Source organism: Delphinapterus leucas, chromosome 13 (genome assembly GCF_059928025.1).
Source record: "Delphinapterus leucas isolate spDelLeu-1000000601 "Yukka" chromosome 13, BTC_Dleu_Yukka2, whole genome shotgun sequence".
NCBI classification, from domain to species: Eukaryota; Metazoa; Chordata; class Mammalia; order Artiodactyla; family Monodontidae; genus Delphinapterus; species Delphinapterus leucas.
Window position 1 is genome coordinate 34118621 of NC_143141.1, and position 17798 is coordinate 34136418.

A 17798-nucleotide genomic window follows, 5' to 3' on the forward strand; every position below is an offset into this window, starting at 1 on the left:
ACTAGGTGTAAGAGGATGTAAATGGTATTGCATGAAATCAGGCTGGGTGGGAACTGATGCCTGGTTAGTATCTATTTCAGACTCAATCTCTGATTGCTGCTTGTGTTGTTATCTAACTCATTTAAAATAATACACATTGGGTTGAGGGTGGAAGTTGTGAGGAGAGTATGTCTTTTAATCGGACGTCTTTATTTCATATCAAGATAGGATATACAGTACCCCTGGCTTTGGACCTATAGAAGCAAACACGTTTTTTCTACTTGCTGTAGACAAGTGGTGCTTCACAATCACATTGCTGGGCCCCACCCAGAGTTTCTGATTCCACAGGTCTGGGCTGGGGCCTGATAATTTGCATTTCTAACAAGTTGCCAGGTGATAATTGATGCTGCTAGGCCAGGGACTAAATTTTGTGACCAGTTGCTGTATACTAACTAAATTCTAGAAATCTGGGAGTATAAGAAGTGCACAGGTTATGGGGCAGATCATGAAAGATTTAACTCTCTACTGCTGCTCAGCAAAGTGTTTGAGTTCAGGTAATGAGCCGTATACAGGGATATGACACAATTCTTGTTTCATGATTGGAAGTCCTAGCCAAATATCAAGTGAGAAATTTTGTTCCATTTGCAGAGCTTAGAGACCAAGAGATTCTGGTCAAATAGGATTAAGTGATTAATCCCATGAGAATGGGGGTTATTTATATGTCTCTTTCGTCTTTCCCACTTAACATTTAGCCTTGCTTTAGAAGGTCCTGATATTTTTTTTTAACTGGGAAAGAACTTTGAGTGCCTATTAAATTGAAAGTTTTTGTGTTTTTTAAGATATTAGCTATTTAGTCTTAACATTTTTTAAACAGTAATTTAAGAGAATAAGAGAAACTTTTTAAAAAAGAGATAACTCACTGAAATTATTTTATATGTCGGAGAATATCGTCTGCTTTATAAAACATCAAGCATACTATGGGTTTTCATTTTTTTTTTTAGTGATTTGTCATCATATCGTTTGAGGTAATACTAGTAATTCTTATAATCCCTCTGAAGATGAAAAATGAAGGCCAAAATCATAGCTGGCACAGAAGCTGGATACAGGAGACAGCTATGAAGGAATAGATAGATATACACACACATTTACACACACACACACATAAAATACACATACATACACATATATATTTTTTTAATGGTTATTATTGTTACTATTTTAACTAAGACAAAGATACCTGTGCTGAACTTAGGCCTCAGCTCTGGAAGCCACACCTTTTCATGAAGGAATTTTGCTTCAACAAGTTTCTCTCACTTGGCTGCTACCTAATTTCTTTTGTTCCCCTGCTGACACCCTGGGTTTTAAAGTTGACCAGCTGGTTCAACATCAACTGTTGGAGGAATAACTGGTGTCTTACACAGCAGGTTGGGCAGACTCCCTAATTGGAAACATTCCTGTTTTGCTCCCACCCCCACGGAGGAGAATTAGGAGGAGAGAAAGGAGAGTAGAACTAGAGCCTACAGACCAGGCCAGTGGTTCTGAAGCTTGTTGCACAGCAGAAACAGGCCACTAGCGTTCTAATGCGCAATATAGATTTGGGGGCCCCACCCTGAGACCTTCTGAATCATGATCTGCTAGAACAGAGCCTGGGGGCTGCATTTTTAACAACTGCCTGAAGTCATTTTATGTAGCCAGCTGGGCTCCATGCCTCAGACCAGACCAGTGCTGGTCCTAGGTGAATTTTCACCAGCCATGGTAAAAGCAAAAAAATTAGGACCACATAGTGTTTTTCATAAAATTGCATTTATTAATACAAAGAATTGTTTTTTGCATTGATTTAAGGCCTTCCTATGTTTTTGGATGTTACGATATCCCTGTGTAAAATTATGTTGATAAGGATGTTTTCTATTACCCTTATTTAGTTAAAACAAATTGCAATCTTACGTTCTCCACAAAATACTTGTGAAAATTTCCTAGTCTGTGAAATCCTAAAGATGGAGTATCTCTGATCTCATTTTTGGAAATTGTTTTTTAAAATACTTTGGAATACAGGTCCATAGAGGGTCCAAAATCTTTGGCTAGATAAGTTTTTTTTTTAATTTAATTTAATTTTTTATTTATTTTTGGCTGCATTGGGTCTTCGTTGCTGTGCTCAGGCTTTCTCTAGTTGCGGCGAGCGGGGGCTACTTTTTGTTGTGGTGTGCTGGCTTCTCTTGTTGCGCAGCGTGGGCTTCAGTAGTTGTGGCTCGCGGGCTCTAGAGTGCAGGCTCAGTAGTTGTAACGCACAGGCTTAGTTGCGCTATGCCATGTGGGATCGTCCCGGACCAGGGCTCGAACCTGTGCCCCCTGCATTGGCAGGGGATTCTTAACCACTGCACCACCAGGGAAGCCCTAGATAAGTTTTAGAATTCAGAAATGTTCAGATTTTAGAGAGATCCTTTCTCTGTATGATATGTAATGCCTGAGGGGGTCTGGTGCAGAACCCTTAGTTGCACACATTAATATTTCTGAGCAAAACAAGAGTGTTCACACTAAGTAAGGTAAATTAAGGCGATATATAGCTTCACATCAGTTCAGGCCAAGTTTTACTGTCAATTGAGTTTTGACATGAAGTGTATGGAAAATTTTTAGTTTTTAGAGCTTTTTGGATTTTGGAATTGTACATAAGGGATAGGATAGACCTATTTGAGGTCTGCTTTCTCATCCTAAAAGTGCCAGCAAGCTTCAAATTAAATGGAGCTTTGTATGTTTATGGTAGGGAATAATTTATTTTGATTTAACACACTAGTGTGTGATATATTCTTATTTGTATTTTCCTTCCAAAGACCTAGTCCTTTGTTGAATAGCGTTTTTCTTCAGCCTGCTTCCCCTACTCCCATTTGTAGTATTTGAGAAAATTCAGAGTTTTATATCAGAGCCATTCTAGAACTAAAGTGGGAAGAGTGAGAGTGTAGGGTAGTGGCTAAGAACATGGGCTTTGGAGACAGAAAGACCTAACCTTAAGCCCCAATTCTGGCACTCACTAGGTTGTACCTTGCTTTAACAAATATCTGAATGTCAGAGAATTTATCTGAAAAACCAGGATAATAATAGCATCTATATCAACAGGATTGCTGTGAAGGTTAAGAGAGAATGTCAGTGAAGTACTTGGAAGAGCTGTTATTCTATCCTCATCTTTTTCCCCTGGTATTTGGGTAGATTACTTGCTTCCTCTGTGTAACTTAATTGTCCCATGGTAGCCTCTCTTTCCCTTAGAGCAGGGGTCCCCAACCCCGGGCGGCAGACTGGTACCGGTCCGCGGCCTGTTAGGAAGCGGGCCGCACAGCAGGAGGTGAGCGGAGGGTGAGCGGGCGAAGCTTCATCTGCCGCTCCCCATTTGCTCGCATCACCGCCTGACCATACCCCCCACCACACGCCCCAGTCCGTGAAAAAATTGTCTTCCATGAAACCCTGGTGCCAGAAAGGTTGGGGACCACTGCCTTAGAGGTTCTGGATAAGCTTGCTTCAAACCTTTTCCCAATTCATGATCTGCTTCTGTTCCATTGTTGCAACTAAAACTTCAAATCCTGCCTCATCAATGATTTCCACACCAAAAAATCCACAAGCTCCTAAGCTTTATATGGGCCTAGTAGTTTTACCAAAATTTGAATGTCTTAGGGTAGAGTCCACATAACACAGTATGAGGCCTTTCACTACCTGAAATGTATCACTCTTATTTTTTTCATCTTTACTTTGTTCCAGTACTGTGCTCCCACTAACCAGGGAAACCTTTCCCTTTCTCCCATGAAACAGTTCTGCTCTTACCCTGGCCCCTCAAGGACTCACCTTCTACCCCAAATTAATTTTCAGGGAGTTTCTACCACCCTGAATGGTACCTTTCCTAAAAAGACTTCCAGTGAATACAGTTTTCTCTACCTTATTACACATGTATTTGGACTACTTAGCTCCTTTTCCCCCACTTTGCTGTGGAAGACAATTCTTTTCTCTAGAAATATATCAAATAAAATGAGCATGTGGTCCTTTTTGGTGACTTTTGTTGAGATCCATGGTATGGATTTCTTCCAGTTTACATAATCCTCTATGGCAAGATTTTATACCTAGCCTGCAGCTCGTGAAGAGAACGTTGTAGCCACCTGGTGTTATTAAACACTCAAATAGTAAATAAGAACATGTAAAGTATTTTTGAAGAATAGAATTAGAATTTTTTTTCCCCTCAAGAGTAATTTAACCTGTCAAAAACAGATTCCTGAGTGATATTGTCACTGGCTGTGGGGAATAATTGTTGATACTCAGTGAAGAATGCTCAGCCTATATCCAGGCCCCTGAAGGCATGGACTTCCCTTCCTAGCAAATGAGATTTAGCATATAGCATTCTAGAAATGGCAGTTTGTCAGCAAATTATTTATTGAAGACCTAGTGGGCACATAAAAGCATATTAGAAAGTGTAAAAGACTTGATTCTTGCCCTCGAGAAACGTCTAAGGTTATAAATGGACTGTTCCCAAAACAAATAACAAGTAATGCTCACTCGAATGTAGGTATAATCAAATGTGAAATGGTGATGGAGGTGGGGTAGACCGTAGGCAGAGATTGTATTTAGGTTTCTATAGTGGCATTTCTTTTTTTTTTTAATTAAAAAATTTTTAAAAAATATTTATTTATTTGGTTGCATTGGGTGTTAGTTACAGCAGGCGAGCTCCTTAGTTGTGGCTCAGGGGGTCCTTAATTGTGGCTCGCTGGCTCCTTTGTTGCAGCATGCATGTAGGATCTAGTTCCCGGACCAGGGATCGAACCCAGGCCCCCTGCATTGGGAGCACGGAGTCTTAACCACTGTGCTACCAGGGAAGTCCCATGGCATTTCTAATACTATTACGCATTTAAAAAACAAGCTAAACTGTCCTCAGATCAGTCTAAGACATTTAAAAGCCTTTCCTTTGTTATTCATAAAAGTTACACATATTTCATATGTAATAATTTGCCCATAGGAATGTTTTAATGTTATCTGCTAAAGATTCAGTTTGCAATATTTTCTCTGTTAATAGTATATAATATCTTGTTGGAGCTGTATATGGAGAAGTCAAGGTCCCTATGATAACCACCACTTGATGTTATCCTGGGAGGACAATTGATGGACTTTACCTGGGGAAGTAGAACTTGCCACTGACTGTAGTGAAGTGTTGATTCTACCTTTGAAAGTCCCTTTAAATGCTTTATGGAGAGCATTTTATGTCTGTTTTGTACATTTCCAGTAGGATAATAGTAATATCACACAACATTCTAGGCATTGTTTCTAAAAGTTTGTGAGTTGTTAGAATAAAAATGTAATGAATAGATAAATAAGGCAATTAATTAGGAAAATGCTTGGTAGTTAAGACTTCTCAGAGCAGTTAATTTACTTGGCCATGGATTCTTTTTTTTGGCCATGCCCATGCGGCATGTGGGATCTTAGTTCCCTGACCAGGGATCAAACCTGTGCCCCCTGCAGTGGAAGCACAGAGCCCTAACCACTGGAAACCACTGTTTTTTTTTGTTTTTTCAATTTTTTGCAAAGGGCATTCACAAGACTGATGTTTTGTAAGACACCAATTTGCGAACTACTGTACTGATGTAAGAATTAGGGAAATTGGGATTTGTACTATTCCACGTAGTGTTTGCCCCTGTATTAGAGGAATTGTTCTCAGTCTTCAGTCTTTCTGTATATCAGAATCACCTATAGCAGTTAATAGGCAAAAATACAGATTTTGGGCCCTGGCTCAGGCCTAACAAGTCATATTGCTTAACAAGCGTGTTAACATTCTATTTGCAAGCCCTTTTCTTGCATCCAATGAAAGGATGGAACATTTGTGTATTGAGGTCAGTATAGGAACGCTTAGCAGAGTGATTACTTCCTTGTTTTCTGTTAAAGGCAATGCAGCTTCTCCGAGAACAAATGAAGTGGAAACAGAGGGGTAAGGTCATTCTAATTGGAGACTGACCCAGAACTTGTTTTTAAAATCTCCATATACATATCCTACCTGTTCTCCCTATACTTTCCCAACCCCCCAAAAATGTTGAGCTACTCATTCTGCCTCCTTTGCACCTTGATCTTCCACCAAATGATGGAGAAAATTTGCTGGGTTTATTTACTCAGTAAAAGAAGACTTTGTAGGGCTTTCCTGGTGGCGCAGTGGTTGAGAGTCCGCCTGCCGATGCAGGGGATGTGGGTTCGTGCCCCCGTCCGGGAAGATCCCACATGCCGCGGAGCGGCTGGGCCCATGAGCCTGTGCGTCCGGAGCCTGTGCTCCACAACGGGAGAGGCCACAGCAGCGAGAGGCCCGTGTATCGCCAAAAAAAAAAAAAAAAAAAAAAGAAGACTCTGTAAAACAAGGAGACAGATAAATTACTTTAGTGCAAAGTATGTTCCACATTGTGGAAAGAAAATCAAAATGGAGTCAGTATTGCTAAGAGAGCTCTTTAAAATGGAGCTGGGAGGCCATTAGTGAAGTGTCATCTCAGCCTGGATGGAATCTGACCTTTTGACCTGATGAAGTCATCCAGAACATCTGCCAGAAACTCAGGATACTTATTGGACCCTTCCCCTAAAATAACTGTAACAGTCTATCTACTTACCGGACCCCTACCCTGAAACAACTTGTGCCTTAAGGACAAATATTTTCTGATTAGTGTCAGAGTCAGTCACAGTTCTCACCAGGCAACTTTTTTTCCAAAGTGAAGCCTATAATATTCTTTTATTAATCTACAGGTAACAAATGTAATGCAGACATCGATCTTATTGGAATAGTAGAGAAATCTCTGGAGTCAATAGAAGAGAACTGGGCACTCCATTAAGTAGCAGTAACAGGGTAATTTAGCAACAATCACCATTAAAGGCAAACATGTATGCATAATTATGGAGGTGAGCTGTTAAATAGTAAAATCGGGACTATTAATTACAATCAAATAAAAGTTAACACTGATTACTTACGATATACAAGGCACTGTTCTGAACACTTAATTTTTTTAAATTGAGGTGTAGTTGACTTAACAATATTATATTAGTTTCAGGTATATAACATAGTGAATCAAAATTTTAATAGATTATACTCTATTTAAAGTTATTATAAAAGAGTTGCTATATTCCCTGTGTTGCAAAATATATTCTTGTAGCTTATTTATTTTATACAATTTTGTACATAGTGGTTTGTACCTCTTAATCCTCTACCCCTATCTTACCCCTCCGTCCTTCCCTCTCCCCAGTGGTAACCACTAGTTCTTCTCTATATCTGTGAGTCTGTTTCTACTTTGTTGTAGTCATTTGTTTTATTTTTTAGATTCCATATATATAAATAATAGCATACGGTATTCATCTTTCTCTGTCTGATTTATTTCACCAAGCATAATGCCCTCCAGCTCCATCAATGTTGTTGCAAATGGCAAAATTTCATTCTTTTTTATGGCTGAATAGTATTCCACCATATATATCCATTATATACAGATCCAAAAAAATATTTCTACAATTTACGTTAAAGAGTGTTCTGCCAGGACTTCCCTGGAGGTCCAGTTGTTCAGACTCCGCATTTCCATCGCAGGAGGCATGGGTTCGATCCCTGGTCAGGGAACTAATCCCACAGCCATGTGGCACGGCCAAAAAAACAAAACAAAAACCAACAACAGCAACAAAGAGTGTTCTGCCTATGTTTTCTCCTAGTAATCTTATGCTTTCTGGTCTTACATTTAGGTCTTTAATCCATTTTGAGTTTATTTTTGTATATGGTATGAGAAAGTGTCCTAATTTCATTCTTTTACATGTAGCTGTACAGTTTTCCCAGCACCACTTATTGAAAAGACTGTCTTTTCCCCATTGTGTATTCATGTCTCCTTTGTCATAGATTAATTGACTATAAGTGTGTGGGTTTATTTTTGGGCTCTCCATTCTGTTCCATTGATCTGTGTGTCTGTTTTTGTGCCTGTATCATACTGTTTTGATTACTGTGACTTTGTGGTATAGTCTGAAGTCACAGAACATGATACCTGTTGCTCTCTTCTTTCTCAAGATTGTTTTGGCTATTTGGGGTCTCTTGTGTTTCCATACAAATTTTAGAATTATTCTAGTTCTGTGAAAAACGCTCTTGGTATTTTCATAGGGATTGCATTGAATCTATAGATTGCCTTGGGTGGTATGGTCATTTTAACAATATTAATTCTTCCGATCCATGAACATGGAATGTGTTTCCATCTGTTTGTGTCATCTTTAACTTCTTTCACTGGTGTCTTATAGTTTTCCAAGTACAAGCCTTTTACCTTTAGATTTATTCATAGGTATTTTATTCTTTTGGAAGCAATTGTAAATGAGATTGCTTCCTTAATTTCTCTTTCTGATAGTTTGTTGTTAGTGTATGGAAATGGACCAGATTTCTGTATATTAATTTTGTATTCTCCAACTTTACCAAATTCATTAATGAGCTCTGGTAGTTTTTTGGTGACATCTTTAGGATTTATTTATGTATGGTATCATGTCATCTGAAGATAGTGACAGTTTTACTTCTTCCTTTTCAGTTTGGATTCCTTTTATCTAATTGCTATGGCTAGAACTTCCAATACTATGTTGAATAAAAGTGGCAAGAGTGGGCATCCCTGTCTTGTTCCTGATCTTAGAGGAAATGCTTTCAGCTTTTCACCGTTGAATATGATGTTAGCTGTGGGCTTATTATGTGTGGCCTTTATTATGTTGAGGTATGTTCCCTCTATACCCACTTTGTGGAGAGTTTTGATTAAACATGGATGTTGAATTTTGTCCAAAGCTTTCTCTGCATCTAGTGAGATGATCGGATGATTTTTATTTTCAATTTATTAATTAATGTGGTGTACCACACTGATTGATTTGCAGGTATTGAACCATCCTTGTATCTGTGGGATAGATCCCACTTGATCATGGTGTCTGATCCCTTTAATGTTTTGTTGGATTCAGTTTGCTAATATTTTATTGAGGATTTTTGCCTCTATGTTTATCAGTGATATTGGCCTATAATTTTATTTTTTTGTGGTACCTTTGTTGGTTTCTTGGTATTAGGGCGATGCTGGTTCATAGAATGAGTTTGCAAGCATTTCTTCCTCTGCAATTTTTTGGAATAGTTTGAGAAGGAAAGGTGTTAACTCTTCTGTAAATGTGTGGTAGAATTCACCTGTGAAGTCATCTAGTCCTGGACTTCTGTTGCTTGGGAGTTTTTTTGTTACTGATTTAATTTCAGTACTGGTAATTAGTCTGTTCATGTTTTCCATTTCTTCCTTGTTCAGTCTTGGGAGATTGTATATCTCTAGGAATTTGTCCATTTCTTCTAGGTTGACCATTTTATTTGCATACAGTTGCTTGTGGTAATCTCTTATGATCCTTTATATTTCTGTGGTGTTGGTAGTAACTTCTCCTTTTCCATTTCTGATTTTATTTATTTGGGCCCTCTTTTTTTTCATGATGAGTCTGGCTAAAGGTTTATTGATTTTATTTATCTTTTCAAAGAACCAGTTCTTAGTTTCCTTGATCTTTTCTTTTTTTTTCTTTTTCTTTTCTTTTTTTGTTTCTATTTCATTTATTTCTACTCTGATCTTTATGATGTCTTTCCTTCTACTAACTTTGGATTTTGTTCTTCTTTTTCTAGTTCCTCTAGTGTAAGTTTAGGTTGTTTATTTGAGATTTTTTTCTTATTTCCTGAGGTTGGCTTATATCACTATAAACTTACCTGTTCATGCTGCATCCCATAGATTCTGGATCATTGTGTTCTTGTTTTCATTTGTCTCCAGGTATTTTTTAAATTTCTTCTTTGATTTTTTCAGTGATCCATTGGTTGTTTAGTAGCATATTATTTATCCTCCACATGTTTGTGTTTTTTGCAGTTTTTTTCTTGTAGTTGACTTACTGGTCTCATAGCGTTGTGGTTGGAAAAATGCTTGATATAATTTCAATTTTCTTGATTTTACTGAGGCTTGTTTCGTGACTTAGCATGTGATGTACCCTGGAGGATGTTCCCTGTGCACTTGAAAAGAATGTGTATTCTGCTGCTTTTGGATGGAATGTTCTATGTATATCTGTTAATAAGTCCAGTTGATCTAATGTGTCATTTATGGCCAATGTTTCCTTATTGGTTTTCTCTCTGGGTGATCTGTCCATTGATGTAAGTGGGGTGGTGAAGTCCCCTACTCTTATTGCATTACTGTTGATTTCTCCCTTTATATCTGTTAATATTTGCTGTATGTATTTAGGTGCTCCTATGTTGGGTACATATATATTTATATTTGTTATATCTTCTTCTTGGATTGATCCCTTGATCACTGTGTAATATCCTTCTTTGTCTCTTGTTACAGTCTTTGTTTTAAAGTCTGTTTTGTCTGGTATAAGTATTGCTACCCCAGCTTTCTTATTTCCATTTGCATGGAATACCTTTTTCCATCCCTTTCCTTTCAGTCTATGTGTCTCTTTAGATGCGAAGTGAGTCTCTTGTAGGCAGCATAAATATAGGTCTTGTTTTTGTATCCATTCAGCCACTCTGTGTCTTTTGATTGGTGCCTATAGTCTCTTTACATTTAAAGTAATTATTGATAGGTATGTATTCGTTGTCATTTTGTTAATTGCTTTTGTAGTTCTTTTTTATTCCTGTATTGTTCTCTTCCCTTGTGATTTGATGATGATCTTTAGTGTTATATTTGGAGTCTTTCTCTTTCTTGTGTGTGTATCTATTATAGGTTTTGGCGTTGTGGTTACAATGATAGGTTTTTGGGTGTGGTTACAATGAGGTTTATCTATAGCAATATTTATTTATTTATTTATTTATTTATTTATTTATTTTCGGTATGTGGGCCTCTCACTGTTGTGGCCTCTCCCGTTGTGGAGCACAGGCTCCGGACACGCAGGCTCAGCGGCCATGGCTCACAGGCCTAGCTTATCCGCGGCATGTGGGATCTTCCCCGACCGGGGCACGAACCCGTGTCCCCTGCATCGGCAGGCAGACTCTCAACCACTGTGCCACCGGGGAAGCCCTGTATATTTATTTTAAGTTGTTGATCTCTTAATTTCAAACGCATTTTAACAACTCTGCATTTTTACTCCCTTCCCCTCACGATTACTGTTTTTGTCATCATATTTTACATCTTTTGTTTTGTGAATCCTTTAACTGCTTATTGCAGATATAGATACTTTTACTACTTTTGTTTTTTAATCTTCCTACTAGCTCTGTGTGTGGTTAATTTACTACCTTTACTGTATATTTAACTTTATCAATGAGCTTTTTCCTTTCATAATTTTTATGCTTCTAGTTGTGGTCTTTTCTTTTTTGCTTAGAGAAGTCCCTTTAACATTTCTTGTAAAGCTGGTTTGGTGGTGCTGAAATCTTTTAGCTTTTGCTTCTCTGTGAAACTTTTGATCTCTCCATCAAATGAAAGCCTTGCCAGGTGGCGTATTCTTGGTTGTAGGTTTTTCCCTTTCATCACTTTAAATATATTGTGCCACTCCTTTCTGGTCTGTAGAGTTTCTGCTGAAAAGTCAGCTGACATCCTTATGGGAGTTCCCTTGTATGTAACTCATTGCTTTTCCCTTGCTGCTTTTATTTTTTTTTATGTATTTTATTTATTTATTTATTTATGGCTGCCTTGGGTCTTTGTTGCTGCGCACAGGCTTTTCTCTGGTTGCAGCAAGTGGGGACTACTCTTCATTGCGGTGTGTGGGCTTCTCATTGTGGTGGCTTCTCTTGTTGCAGTGGATGTGTTCATTATAGGTATGGCACTTAGGGCCAAGTACCATAAGGACTACAAGAAAAATAAAAAGTAACACATGAGGCATATATGATATGGAGGCACCACAGTCCAGAGCACAAGCTCTGGAATCACACAGGCTTGGTTCAAATCCCGGCTAAGCCACTGCCATCTGTATACGCTGAAGAACAGTCGAAGGTTTAAATGTTTTACCAAATTTCGAAAAAGAAGAAAGAACCTATCTTCCAGGAAGGGACATCGTGGGGTGCAGCATCCAGTCGAGTCAGGGCTCTGTATCCCCTGCTCAGAAACCTTCACCGCCTGGCTCATGGTGATGCTGGCAGCTCAGCAGCCTGGAGAAGGCGCTCCTGTCTCCAGGCCTCTCAGAGAAGCTGGGGAGGTCCCCGGCGGAGGCTGGCCACAGCCTGGCAAGCTCTGGGTGCCTCCTGCACTCAGCTCTGAGCAGGCTCTGGCCTCTGGGCCCCGTTGGAGGGAAGGGCTGGCCGATACATACGCAGGGTTGAGGGGCCTGCAGAGCCGGTGCCTAGGCAGGGTGAGCTCTGGAGGAGAAGGCTTCCACAGTCCTGAACAGTCTCCGCATGGTGGCCCATCCGGTGCCAAACCCCTGCCACCCACAGCGAGAAGTCCCAGCCGCTAGAAAGTCCAGAAGGGGTCGGGCTCTGGGGCCCTGCTTTTTGCCCTTGGGCTGGGTTTCTCCACGGGCTGGGCTTGCGTGCGCCCCCCAACCCCACCCCCTGCCCCACCCGCCCTTTCTCTGTGACAGGTAAAATGGACATGTCACAGCGCCAGGTTGAGCCATCCAGTGTCCAGTGCGTGCTAGACATCGAGAGGAGTAAGAAGCTAGGGAGAAGCTCTCCAAGTTTCACACTCTATTCTCGGATTGCTTGGCGCACAACCGCTTCTACATGGGCAATTTGTACATTTCGTACCTGGCTCCACCGCCGTTGGCCCCGGTGCGGGCCCCGGTGGGCTGTCACCCGCTGGTTTTGCCCTCCCAAGAGGCTGCCATATCTGACCGGGACCACCCTGCTCCAGTGCCTGCCTTCTGCCCTGGTCGCAGACTGTCCCACAGGACCGAGTGCCTTTATCGCCTGGCTTTTACATCGCGCCAAAAAGGCAGTATCCCATCCAGCAGGCCAGGTACTCCCGTCTGGGGATCCTTCCCTTGGTGAACTGGAGGGACTCGCAGAAGAAGCCCGTGTTGTCTGCTCATAATTCCATCAGGTTCGGCCACTCAGCCATCAAGATTCCTCCACTGGGGCGCAAATTTACCCTCCTGCATTCACCACCTGAGCAGGTAGTCAAGGTTAGGAAGCCATCCAGATGGCTAGGTACCATCCAGTCACCTTCCACTTCCTTGCCCAAAGGAGAGTAAGGTGAAGGTCCAAGAAGAACCCCGAAGAGGTATGGCAAAGATGGAGGATCACCCAGAGACCGAAGGAGAGGACGATCGGAAGAGGGGCCACCGTAACAATGGGGATATACCATTGACATCTAGGCCCCAGGAGACCAGTGGAGTCCTCACTTCCCTCAAGTGCGATCCTGAGCCTCTGGACCTCCTTCCCGAGCACCCAGAAGACAACCTGAGTGAGAACGCCCAGACGCCTCCAGTGAGCTGCTCCTCAGAAAGCCATGTCATCCGCTCCGATGGAGATCCTGGAGATGTCCTGCCTCCTTGGAAGCCTGCGTCCCATGCCATGGTGTTCTCTGTCCCAGCCGCACGCTGCTTCCCGCTGCTGGAGAGGCCAACAAAAGAAGTGCTGGGTGAAGACCACTGGCCCAGCTCGCCAGGCTTGCTGGAGAGGCCAGCAAAAGAAGTGCTGGGTGAAGACCACCGGCCCAGCTCGCCACGCTCACTGATGTCTGGGAAGGAGCTGCAGCGTGAAAAATCTTCAGACGTCCCATCAAGGAGCTCCCCTTCCCTGGTGTCTACCAGCAGTAGGCCCTGCAAGTGGAAGATTCCCCTGCCGCTTTTTCTGCTGCTGCTGGGGCTGAGGTCGCCCCTACCACTGACAGGGGATCAAGGTGAGTGACCCCCTCCTCCTAAGCTTCCGTGCTTAGCTCTTGCCGAAAACCCAGGCACCTTGGAGAAGAACACTGTCAGTGGAACAATATCCTGAATAACATAAGGAAGGTCCAGCCACCGTCCCATGAAAAGGAACCCCCAACACCCACTTTTGTAGATTCTACCCCTTCTCTATTACTAAGCTACTCCTCTTCCAGTCCCTACCATCAATCCCCCTGTTTTAACTGGGCAGCCCATGACTTCTCTGGCAATCCCTTCCACCAGCATGGTCACGGCATCTGGAAGTTTGACCTTCCAGCCTACTGTAGATCCTGATGTCACTGACATGGACACTACTGCCCCTTCCCAAGCTGTCATTTTTAGGTCTCCCCCAGGTTTCAGGGTGGAGCAGAGGCACCCTGCAGGGGTACCAGTGTCCATCACCCTACCTGTGCTGATGGTCCCCTGCGCCACCTCAATTTTTAACCATCCCTTTGGCCCCCAAACCAACCCTCAGCCCATATTTGGGACCTCTTATGGGCAGCAGAGAGCCTCTCTCCCTGGTGCTCCTGTTTTCCCCAGCCCCCCATTTATGGCTTCGGCTCCTGTTTTCCCCAGCCCCTCATTTATGGCTTTGGCCGTTATCGGTGCTTCAGCAGGCAGCACCTCTGACACCGAAACTATGGACACCACACCTCCTTCTTAGGCTGTCATTTTCCAGTCTGCCCCTGTCTCCAGGTAGAACCAATACGCATTTCACACGGCTGTTCCTATTGCGGAGAACACACCACCCAGTGGTAGCAATGCCTCAGCCCATGCCTTGACTCACTTACCTGCAGCATCGGCCAACAGACAGACCAACACTTCAAGCTTCTCTTGGACCCAGGTCTCCCGTCTCAGGCCACATTTGGGGCCAACGATGGGCAGAGGCCTAACGATTATTTTCTATTGGGAAACCCAGTAAACCCAGCACAAGATAAAGTCCTAACCTCTCCTGCAGCCCAGCCACTGCGAGTCAGCATCATGCAGTCAGCTTTGCCAGCTTCCCTATTCGCCACCACCAGCAACACGCAGCCGGCCTTTGGCGACAACCCAGGCATTCTCCCCAGGGCTGTATCCATTACTACTGGCTTTGGAGTTGCCACCAGGATGCCCAGTACTGGGGACAGTAGCTCGCTCTTTGCCGATACCACACCGGGCCTACTGTTCATGGGACCTGCAGCCCCTACAGCTGGTGGGAGCCTTGGAGTCAGTGTGTCAGCCCCAGCCTCGCTCATTCAGAGGCATCCAGACCACTTAACTTTGGGGCAGGACTAAGTGGGGCACCCAGCACCGCTTCTGTTCCTCCTCTGGGTCAGACAACCTGCGATCTACCTGACCACGGCAAGGCTGCTGCAGTAGGAGGGACAGGCACCATCCCAGCATTTGGGAGCATACCTGATTCCACCTTAAATCCAAATACCTGGGGCCTACCTGGGCTGAATACAGGTGGTATGGTGATGGCAGGGGATAACACCATCCGCACGACTGGAGGCCACTTTCCATCACTGCACCCAGGGCCCATCTGGATGTAGAAAATCTACATTTAAAAGTTCCATCACCAAGGAGAAGAAATCTGTGTCAAGGGACGTGTCAGTTTCCACCTTCCATCAGAGCACACCACATCTGTTGGAGTTGCAAGTGTGGGTACCACCCATGGGTTTCAACACACTTCTAGTTCTACCTTATTTCCAAATACAAGGGGCCCACCTGCCCACAATCCAGGTGGTGGTCGTATAGGAGGGCACAACATCATGCCCATGATTGGAGGACCTGGTATTCCCGCTTACAACTGGGGCCCACCTGGCCAATACACAGGTGGTGCGGATGGAGGGAACATCTCACGGGTGCTCGGAGGCCCTGTGCCAATAACTGCCATCAGACTTGGAACCCATCTGTGCAGAGAATGGGGTGGGCGATGGGGGACAGTACCACACCTGCTGTGACTGGATACACTTCTGGTGCCACATTCATACAAAGCACCTGCCCGCCCCCAACCAAAACCCAGGTGGCGCCATGGGGGATAGCACCATCCATATTTAGAGAGGAACCTCTACTCTCAGAACACTGGGGTCCCCAAGTCAGGACAGCCCTCTGACTTAGACGAGCCAGCATTGTGTTTGGAGGCTCCTGGTCAGGGCAGCTGTGCCTGTGCTCATAGGAGTCTGGCAGCCTCATAACCTGCCCAGGGCTTCATAGGAGCCATCAGCTAATTCCTTTCTTCTGTGAAGAAACTCAACAAATGAAGAGCAGATCTTATTCTGCAAACTGTGTAACCATGAATGGACTTTGCCTCACTGGAAAGCGGCTCAGCCCCTTTAGGTGAAACTTAACCTCTTCTCTTCCTACAGCAAGCCAGAGGACCACACCTCAGGGGTGTGCGTGTGTGTGCGTGCGCGCGCGCGTGTGTGTGTGTGTGTGTGTTGGAGGGTGAGGAGCATATGAGCCCACTTCAGAACTACACCAGACTTGAGAAGTTCCAGTTAGGAGAATGGAAGAGAGCTGCCTGTATCATCCACTGTGCCATCCCTGGTTTGACTGTTAACTTGGCCACCCAAGCTCCCAGCCAGTTTTCCCTAGACTTGGAACTGGCAGGATGCCCACTGCTGTTTTCAGATGCTTTCTCTCCCCCTGTGCATTTGCCCCAATGGGCGCTTCTCTTTCCCAGCTTTATGTACATATGTATATATGTCAATAAAACCTTGCTCGTATTAACCTGCTTCTGTTGATGTGTCTTTACTCACTGACTCAGCTGTAGAGGAAGAACTGACATATGTGAGTGTTGATGTGTGAGCCAGACTTAAGGCCCCCAAATTTTGTGTCCCAGTGACTGGGATGTGGAATTAGGCACACATTATGGCTGCATATGCTGAGTCCTGAAATCTGTTCTCAGGGTAACGAGTGACAATCAGGAGGAACTAAGGTCCAGAGGAGGGAGAGATGGGGTGACTCACCCTGGCTTCTCTATATGTCTCTCTGTCCCCTCACCACTCCGACCACACTGGAGGCTAGATAATCCCTGATGTGTGATAAGGAACCACACTTTAAGATTTTAGTTTTTGAAAATGTTTAAATGTCTTTCGGGGCATCTTTTTATTCAGTTGAGACTTAGGCCAGTCATCTTCATACATTCCCACTCCACCCAGAGAGGATGGATTTGGCATCCAGGTTCATGTGTCTGGAGAAACAAAGGAAGAGTTCATACCTGCTCTGTAATTATTGAAAATTTAAGTTTACCTCAAATTTACCATGCTGCTTAAAATAGCAGAAAAGATCCTCTTTAATAACTGGCTTGGCTCGGAGCTAAACCGCTGAAATATCAAATCACAAGAGTTATAATTGTGCCCAGTTCTGGCTGACCCTAGAGTTCTGCTGGGCCTCCACTAGGTTTAGTAATGGCAAAATTCCTGAGTCTATGCAGCCTATCTTCCAGTTGGAGGGGAGAACAGAAACCCATGTAAATTATCTGGTAGGTTGGCCAGTAATAAATGCTATGGAGATTAAGCAGTATATGGTGAGTTGAGATTGTGGGCAGAGAGAAGCAAGGCTTTCAACTTAAACGGTAGACAGGATAAGTCTTACTGGGAAGGTGGAATGTGAACAGTCTAGAGGGAGGCAGATGAGTCAGACATCTGAGGGAAAAGCATTCCAGATCGTGGGAGTAACCTCTGCAAGGCCCAGAGGAAGGATGCCAGTGTCCTCAGGGAAGAGTTAGTAAATAATGTGGCTGGAATAGAGTCAGCAAGTGGGAAGGAGGGAAGGAGGAAAGGAGGACAGAGAAGATGTGTGTTGAATTCCCTGCATCACCATTTATTGATCGTGTGATCACAAACAGTTAATTCAACCTTGAAGTGTTTCAGTGAACTGAGTGCTTTTGCTAAGGCCTATTTACCTCTCAAGAGTTTTGGAAGGATAAAATAAGGTAGGGAAGTATCCCTTTCTACCTTCCGATGGCCTAGACTATCAGTTATTCCTTCCTTCTCCTTTATTTGTTGCCTCTCTGTCTCTACTAGACTCTTTCTGTGAACATTTAAACA

General features: G+C 43.2%; 2 protein-coding genes and 1 pseudogene across 2 annotated transcripts in view; all 3 read left to right on the top strand.

Moving 5' to 3' along the window:
- Positions 1 to 17798, top strand: part of PAIP2B (poly(A) binding protein interacting protein 2B) — a 46328-nt gene that overhangs the window by 10221 nt on the left and 18309 nt on the right. The window lies entirely within an intron of this gene.
- LOC111167910 (putative UPF0607 protein) lies at positions 12464 to 13750 on the top strand. The gene is given in 3 exon segments (XM_089923028.1): positions 12464 to 12779; positions 12782 to 13035; positions 13037 to 13750. Coding segments are annotated over 3 exon segments (1125 nt in total). The 5' UTR covers positions 12464 to 12622.
- Positions 13979 to 15296, top strand: LOC149747723 (nuclear pore-associated protein 1-like; annotated as a pseudogene).